Below are 9,515 nucleotides of genomic sequence, written 5' to 3' on the forward strand. Positions count from 1 at the left end.
TGCAGTTTGTTAGGGGCGGATTCCTTGGGAAAAGAGCCAAAACCCATGTGAAAAGGACGTTTGCCAGGGATTTTGTCAGGGGTGGATTCTTGGGAAAACACTTGTCGCAAACGAAAAAAAACGAGGGGTTGGGCCCTGTCAAATGTCGTCATTTTTTCCCTGTCAAAGGCCATGTTTTAACCCCTGTCATTCTACCTGATGCATCTGCTTTTTCTGCACACTGTTTTATGACGCACTGTTGTACTGACTCAAGGTCAAATCTGCAGGTTAACAAAAGCGAGGGGTTTTCCGAGGGGTTAAACCCCTGTGAAACAGAACATTAATTTTTTTTTAAACGTTTTATTTTCTAAAATCGATTTTTTTAATAAATAATTAATTATTTTAAAAATCAATTTAATTAATAAAATTTATTTAAAATAATAAAAAACCGTTTTTTTAATTGTTTTTTGAAATATATTAATTGTTTCAAAAATCATTTTAATTAATAAAATTTATTTAAAATAATAAAAAAATAGTGTTTTAAAAAAATTAAATATAATTAATAGGCATATAATTAAAGTAACATCACACATACAATATTAAGTCTAATAGGCATTTATTAAAAAAAGTCGAATAGGTATGAAATTAAAATTGTACTTAAGGAATATTACAAACAATGCATCATGAAAGAAGCAAATAAAAATTGTGCCAGGAAGCATAAAAACTTCTCCAAATTTTACAAACCGTTAATCAAAAGAAAATAATTAAAACACACAATAACCACAATCATCATCACTCCTCCTCGTCGGTCTTAACAACATCCTCTTCACCGAACACTTCATATGGCTCATCATTATCATTGAAGACAGGTGCTCTCACATTTTGAGCATTACTATATTGCTCATTCGTAGGTCAGCCTTGCCTTTGTCTAAATTGTGTCAACTGCTCATCAAAGTAATTTGGTTGTTTCTGCAGCAATCGTTGCACAAGCGTTTGCTGGCTGGCCATTTGAAGCGCAAATTGCTCCTGAGTCAATTTCTGTGTCATTTCCTGCATCTCAGGAGTGAGCTCGGGCTGCCTTGAATATCCCTCTCCATCACTCGAGGTGAGGTGAAGAGTTGCACCAATGCCCTTGCGGTAGTTGGCTTTTATGTTGATCGCGCTAGCCTCATCAACTGAACAACCACGGGAGAGTGCATCTGCTAGCTTCCTATCATATTCTTCCTGCAATAAATAATAACAAAATAGTTAAATACATATAAAATTAACCAAAAATTATAAAAATAATTGAAATTAATTACTCCCTCTGTTTCATAATGTGTGTCATTTTAGAAAAAAAAATTGTTTCAAAATGAATGTCACTTTACATTTTCAATGCAACTTTAATTTATTTTACCAACTTTACCCTCAATAAATACTCCAACTTTTCTCTCTCTCACAATTTTTAATGCAATTTTAAGTTTTTCTTTCTCTAATAAAGGAAGGGTAGTTTAGTAAAATTGTTATGTCTATTAATTATTTCATTCCATTCCTTAATCTATGTGCCAAAACCTTAAACGACACTCATTGTGAAATGGAAGGAGTAAAATATACTTATGTAACAATTACCTGGCATCTCCTAGAGCGATCATCGACATAATGGCTAGGACTGTATGGATGTGTTTTTTTAAGAAGCTCATTTATAAATGGCTCCCTTCGAAGCTTCTTGGCCTAATTGACAAGAAACACAAAATTATTAATTAATTAATAAACATTCAATTATATAGCCACATACACAAATTAAAAATGACTACATATTCCATCTTGTAAATGCATTTATTCAAAATTTCGATTTTAATATCAAAACTTAAAATTGCATGTCATTATTAGGGTGAATTAGAGCTCTCAATATTAGGGGCCTAAAAACTTTGAAAATTGCTCTTTCCACTTTAAAAATTGCTTTCTAACACCTTAAAAATACCAAAATGACCTCACTAGGAGTTAATTGCCACTTGCTTCCACCGGCAGTTAATTGTCACTCACCAAATGAACAATGACAATTAATTGTGGTTGTGTTCTATTTGTTCCATAACAGCAACAACAACCTCCACTTTTACACAAACTCAAAACAACACACCCAATTCCCTCCAAACTCCCTCAAATCAACTACATCCATCCAATTTCATTATGAAAAGTCAAGCAATTTATCAAGAATATTACAAGTAAGTATTCCTAATACCTTATCAAGCAATTTATCATTGAAGACATGTGCTCTCACATTTTGAGCATTACCATGCTGCCCATTTGTAGGCCAGCCTTGCCCTTGTCTAAATTGTGTCAACTGCTCATCAAAGTAATTTGGTTGTTTCTGTAGAAATCGTTGCACAAGCGTCTGCTGACTGGCCATTTGAAGCGCAAATTGCTCCTGAGTCAATTTCTGTGTCATTTCCTGCATTTCAGGAGTGAGCTCGGATTGCCTTGAAGATCCCTCTCCATCATTCAAGGTGAGGCAAAGAGTTGCAGCAATTCCCTTGCGGTAGTTGGCTTCTATGTTGATGGCGCTAGCCTCATCAACTGAACAACCATGGGAGAGCGCATCTGCTAGCTTCCTATCATATTCTTCCTGCAATAAATAATAACAAAATAGTTAAATACAAATAAAAATTAATTAAAAATTATAAAATAATTGAAATTAATTACTCCCTCTATTTCATAACGTGTGTCATTTTAGAGAATTTTTTTTTTTCAAAATGAATGTCACTTTACATTTTCAATTCAACTTTAATTTATTTTTCCAATTTTACCCTCAATAAATACTCCAACTTCTCTCTCTCTCTCTCTCTCACACAATTTTTAATGCAATTTTAAGTTTGTCTTTCTCTAGTAAAGGAAGGGTAGTTTAGGAAAACTGTTATGTCTATTAATTATTTCATTCCATTCCTTAATCTATGTGCCAAAACCTTAAACGACACTCATTGTGAATTGGAAAGAGTAAGATATACTTATGTAACAATTACCTGGCACCTCCTATAGCGATCGTCGACATACGGGCTAGGACTGTATGCATCTGTTTTTTTATGGAGCTCATTTATAAATGGCTCCCTTCCAAACTTCTTGACCTAATTGACAAGAAACACAAAATTATTAATTAATTAATAAACATTCAATTATATAGCCACATACACAAATTAAAAAAAACTACATATTCCATCTTGTAAATCCATTTATTCAAAATTTCAATTTTAATATCAAAACTTAAAATTGCATGTCATTATTAGGGTGAATTATAGCTCTTAATATTAGGGGCCTAAAAACTTTGGAAATTGCTCTTTTCACTTTAAAAATTGTCGTCTAACACCTTAAAAATACCAAAATGACCTCAGTAGGAGTTAATTGCCGCTAGCTTCCACCAGCCGTTAATTGTCGCTCACAAAACGAACAATGACAATTAATTGTCGTTGTGTTCTATTTATTCCAGAACATCAACAACAACCTCCACTTTTACACAAACTCAAAACAAAACACCCAATTCCCTCCAAACTCCCTCAAATCAACTACATCCATCCAATTTCTTTCTGAAAAGTCAAACAATGTATCAAGAATATTACAAGTAAGTATTCCTAATACCTTTTCCAGCAATTTATCATTAAAGACAGGTGCTCTCACATTTTGGGCATTACCATGCTGCTCATTCATAGGCCAGCCTTGCCCTTGTCTAAATTGTGTCAACTGCTCATCAAAGTAATTTGGTTGTTTCTGCAGCAATCGTTGCACAATCGTATGTTGGCTGGCCATTTGAAGCACATATTGCTCATGAGTCAATTTCTGTGTCATTTCCTGCATATTAGGAGTGAGCCCGGGCTGCCTTGAAGATCGCTCTCCATCATTCAAGGTGGGGCGAAGAGTTGCAGCAATGCCCTTGCGGTAGTTGGCTTCTAAGTTGATGGTGTTAGCCTCATCAACTGAACAACCACAGGAGAGCGCATCTGCTAGCTTGCTATCATATTCTTCCTGCAATAAATAATAACAAAATAGTTAAAGACAAATAAAAATTAACCAAAAATTATAAAATAAATGATATTAATTACTCCCTCTGTTTCATAACGTGTGTCATTTTAGAGAAAAAAATTTGTTTCAAAATGAATGTCACTTTACATTTTCAATGCAACTTTAATTTTTATCTCCAACTTTAGCTTCAATCAATACTTCAACTTTTCTCCTTTCACAATTTTTAATGCAATTTTAAGTTTGTCTTTCTCTAATAAAAGAAGGGTAGTTTTGTAAAACTGTTATGTCTATTAATTACTTCATTTCATTCCTTAATCTATGTGCCAAAACCTTAAACGACACTCATTGTGAAATGGAAGGAGTAAAATTTACTTATGTAACAATTACCTGGCATCTCCTAGAGCGATCATTGACATACGGGCTACGACTGTATGGATGTGTTTTTTTATGGAGCTCATTTATAAATGGCTCCCTTCCAAGCATCTTGGCCTAATTGACAAGAAACACAAAATTATTAATTAATTAATAAAAATTCAAATATATAGCCACATACACAAATTAAAAATGACTACACATTCCATCTTGTAAATCCATTTATTCAAAATTTCAATTTTAATATCAAAACTTAAAATTGCATGTCATTATTAGGCTGAATTATAGCTCTCAATATTATGGACCTAAAAACTTTGAAAATTGCTCTTTTCACTTTAAAAATTGCTTTCTAACACCTTAAAAATACCAAAATGACCTCAGTAGGAGTTAATGAGCGGCAGTTAATTGTCGCTCATTAAAGAACAATGACAATTAATTGTCGTTGTGTTCTATTTATTCCAGAACAAGAACAACAACCTCCACTTTTACACAAACTCAAAACAACACACCAATTCCCTCCAAACTCCCTCAAATCAACTACATCCATCCAATTTCTTTCTGAAAAGTCAAGCAATTTATCAAGAATATTGCAAGTAAGTTTTCATAATACCTTATCAAGCAATTTATCATTGAAGACATGTGCTCTTACATTTTGTGCATTACCATGCAGCCCATTTGTAGGCCAGCCTTGCCCTTGTCTAAATTGTGTCCACTGCTTATCAAAGTAATTTGGTTGTTTCTGTAGAAATTGTTGCACAAGCGTCTGCTGGCTGGCCATTTGAAGTGCAAATTGCTCCTGAGTCAATTTCCGTGTCGTTTCCTGCATTTCAGGAGTGAGCTCGGGCTGCCTTGAAGATCCCTCTCCATCATTCAAGGTGAGGAGAAGAGTTGCAGCAATGCCCTTGCGGTAGTTGGCTTCTAAGTTGATGGTGCTAGCCTCATCAACTGAACAACCACGGGAGAGCGCATCTGCTAGCTTCCTATCATATTCTTCCTGCAATAAATAATAACAAAATAGTTAAAGACAAATAAAAATTAACCAAAAATTATAAAATAAATGATATTAATTACTCCCTCTGTTTCAGAACGTGTGTCATTTTAGAGAAAAAAAATTTGTTTCAAAATGAATGTCACTTTACATTTTCAATGCAACTTTAATTTATATCTCCAATTTTAACTTCAATAAATACTTTAACTTTTCTCTCTCTCACAATTTTTAATGCAATTTTAAGTTTGTCTTTCTCTAATAAGGGAAGGGTAGTTTAGTAAAACTGTTATGTCTATTAATTATTTCATTCCATTCCTTAATCTATGTGCCAAAACATTAAATGACACTCATTGTAAAATGGAGGGAGTAAAATATGCTTATGTAACAATTACATGGCATCTCTTAGAGCGGTCGTCGACATACAGGTCAGAACTGTATGCATGTGTTTTCTTATGGAGCTCATTTATAAATGGCTCCCTTCCAAACTTCTTAGCCTAATTGACAACACAAAATTATTAATTAATTAATAAACATTAAATTATATAGATACATACACAAATTAAAAATGACTACATATTCCATCCTGTAAATTCATTTAATCAAAATTTCAATTTTCATATCAAAACTTAAAATTGCATGTCATTTGTAGGGTGAATTAGAACTCTCGATATTAGGGCCTAAAAACTATGAGAAATGCTCTTTTCACTTTAAAAATTGCTTTCTAACACCTTAGAAATAACAAAATGACCTCAATAGGAGATAATTGCCGCTTGCTTCCACCGATAGGTAATTGTCGCTCACTAAATGAACAATGAAAATTAACTGTCATTGTGTTCTAATTATTCCAAAATAGCAACAACAACCTCCACTTTTACACAAACTCAAAACAACACACTCAATTCCCTCCAAACTCCCTCAAATCAACTACATTCATCCGATTTCTTTCTGAAAAAGTCAAGCAATTTATCAAGAATATTAAAAGTAAGTATTCCTAATCCCTTATTTTCACATTGTTTATTTTGTATATTATTTCTGTCAAAATTTGGTGGAAATATTAGTGTATAGGGTTGGATACATTATTGAAATTTTGGGTAGTTTTTGATCTTATATATGCATGTTATTATTATAAATGTTGTTTGGATTAGGTTTAAGTTCAATGTGGTAGTTTAAAAGTTGAAATAATACAACGAAACAATGTTGGGTTAAAAGGCCCCCAAAGGCAAGGAGACCAAGAGGCAAGGACACCATGAGGCTCTAGAGCACGCTGGGAGAGGCAGACGGCAAACGCTATTACTAAAAGGGAACATAGTTGTGGGAATGGTATGAAGTGTACTATTGGAACAAAATTGTCTTTGTACAATTTCTCTAGAGTTTTGATGATAACAAAGTATTGAAAAACAATTGGATATGCTAATATATGTTCAAGTATGCAAGACCAAATATTAAAACTTAATAAGGTGTGAACATGTATAAGAGAAATCAGAAGTGCAAGAGAAGCTAGAAGACTGGTAGAAGATCTGAAGAAAGGACAAACATAAGTTAGCACTTTGGATCAGAAGAAGGAAGTCACTCAGAAGCTGAAGATCTTCATCAGACTCTGAAGAATATAAGACTTTGAGGGTTCCAGAGGCCACATCATATTTTTCTTCTTCTGCAGTTGTCTCCATCAAACTTTGATAGTACAATTTGTCTTATTTTGACCACGTACATACAAAGAAATTCAAGGACAAAGAGAATGTCTAATCAATGACATTATCCATATCAGGAAATATCCCAACGTCCTTGATTTGAAGCTTTTCAATGAATCTTAATGCGTTGGTACCTCTACAACGTCTCTCAAATCATTGTCTATATAAGGAGTTGAAGACTTGAAGAATGACAACAAGACTCCACTATTTTAATTGTGCCCTTACTCTGTCAAATTCAAAATTGCATAGAACACTTAAGAATTCCTTACTAATTTCATATCTTAGAAATTCTAAGTTCATAGAGTCTGTAATGTTTGTAATTGTTTACACCTCTAATTGTATATCAAGTGTAAGAACAAATATTTTATGTGTATACTTTTAGAAGTTTATTTCAGTTGTGATTGAGCATTATAAGTCTCTTGATTTTGTGCTTGAGTACTGGAAGTCTCTTGGTTGTGTCCTTGAACATTTGTAATAAGTTGTGATTATAGTACAAAATCCCTTGGAAGTGCAAGGGGAATAAACTACTCCTCGATTATAGAACCAGTATAATTTCTTGTGTCTACCCTCCCTCTCTCTCTCTATATATCTTTATGTTTGATTTTATCTGCTGCTATCACAGTCTGACCAGTGCTAAAACACTTAGAAAAAATTGAAAAAGTCAACACAATTCATCCCCCTCTTGTTTTTTTCTCACCTTCAGTTGGTATCAGAGCACTGTCTATGCTCATCCACTTAAACGTGCCGCAGTTAAAGATCCAAAAAGAAAAACATGTATGCTGATAAGAGAGGTTCTGGACCTATTGGTTCAGGCAGAAACAACAACACTGTTGTTAACTTTGATAACAACACTTCCATTGCTAAAAAGCACAATTTTTTTGTGTGACCTTCATCCTTCAATGGAGATGCTACTAAGTTTTCATGGAGGAAGATCAAGATGTACCATTATATCATAGGTGTTGATGATAAACTGTGGGATATCATTGAAAATTGATGTCAGCTTTGATGTTGATACAGAAGGAATTATGGTAGACAAGAAGAGTCTAACTGGGGATCAAAGGAAAATATACAAGAAGCATCACAGAGTACGAGGGATTCTTGTATATGTTTTTCCTTATTCAGAATATACCAAGATATTGGATAAGTTTACTACTAAAGCCATTTTTTAGTCACTATGCTCTACCTATGAGGGAAACCAACATGTAAAAAAGGATAAGGCTAACTAGTTGGTGCATCAATATGAGCTTTTTATAATGAAGGAAAATGAAGATATTGAAACCATGTATTCAAGGTTTCAGACTCTTGTATCAGGCCTACAGGTTCTAAGCAAAAGCTATACTGTTCCTGCTCATTTTAAGAAGATTCTTAGGAGTCTTCATGCAAGATTTAGACAAGTTGAGCTTGGAGAATCTGATAAGCTCTTTCAAGAGTCCTAAGATTGAGCCTGTTGAAGATGAACTTGATAAGAAGACCAAGTCCATTGCTTTGACTTCTACAGGAAAATCAGTTAAAGCTCTCCAGGCTACTGAGTCAGAAGAAGAAACTCCTTATGGAGGTTTTAACAATGATTCAAGTGTTGAAGATATGACTTATTTCACCGAGAGATTTCATTACCTTACCAAGAAGAAGAGGTTTCCAGGTAGAAGTAATGGGTCACAGGGATCAGGTTTCAAAAGAAAAAAAGAAGATTAGAAGGTATGCTTTAACTGCAAGAAAATTGGTTACTTTATTGATGTATGTCCAAAGTTATAGAAGGACAAGTCAAAGTAGGAGAGCTCCAAGAAAGAAAGTTACAGGAGCAAGCTCAAGAAGAGTCTTAGTCATAATCTGAAAAGGATGATAAAGAATCTAATATGGGTCTAATGGCCACAACAACTTCTCATACAGAATCTGGTTCAGACTCTAATGGTGATTATGAGGTATTATCTTAACTAGCTCATGAAGAATTTGTTGAAATTGTCAAAGAACTTGTAGGGTGATGTCTAGACAAATCAAAAGCTTTGAAAACATTAAAGAAACAGGTTGATTTGTTGACAGAAGAATACAAGCTCATGGAACATCAAAACAAAAGTCTGTCAATTTATAATGAGAATCTCAAAATGAGAAATGAAATTTTGGAGAAATATTAACTTTCAAACTTCAAGAAAATTGTCAGACATTTGACTGAATATGATAATGCTCTTAAAGAATTTATCATTGATGGTAATGACAAAAGCAAGTTGGCTTCTATGATTTATGGAGTAAGCATAAACAAAGGAGACGGAATTGGTTTCGCAACTGAATCTCCTTTCAAAAAGGTGTAAACTCATATGAAAACAAAGAAATCTCCTTGTTTTGAGTGTATACAGAAGGGTATGTATTCCCACTTTGTTCTAGATGATGAAAACGCTAAGGTTCTGAACAAGTCAGAAACTAAGAACTCAGAGTCTAAGGTTCTGATTAAATCAAAACTAAAGATTCTTGAGCTCAAGATTCAGAAGAGTTCAAAATCCAAACCCGAG

The 9,515-nt window shown here is 33.7% G+C and overlaps 1 protein-coding gene across 1 annotated transcript; it reads right to left on the reverse strand.

The window, feature by feature from the left end:
* Positions 1 to 710: 710 nt before the first annotated feature.
* On the reverse strand, positions 711 to 6,155 carry LOC146937597 (uncharacterized). Its single transcript, XM_085749470.1, has 9 exons — positions 6,075 to 6,155; positions 5,719 to 5,820; positions 4,949 to 5,332; positions 4,354 to 4,455; positions 3,586 to 3,969; positions 2,976 to 3,077; positions 2,198 to 2,581; positions 1,588 to 1,689; positions 711 to 1,203 (listed from the first exon to the last, which is right to left on the reverse strand). The coding sequence occupies exons 1-9, from the start codon at positions 6,153 to 6,155 to the stop codon at positions 892 to 894; spliced, it is 1,953 nt and encodes a 650-aa protein (XP_085605596.1). The 3' UTR covers positions 711 to 891.
* Positions 6,156 to 9,515: the final 3,360 nt, after the last annotated feature.

This window comes from Medicago sativa, chromosome 3 (assembly GCF_051527215.1).
Source record: "Medicago sativa cultivar Bolivia chromosome 3, Bolivia_mono, whole genome shotgun sequence".
Lineage (NCBI taxonomy): Eukaryota > Viridiplantae > Streptophyta > Magnoliopsida > Fabales > Fabaceae > Medicago > Medicago sativa.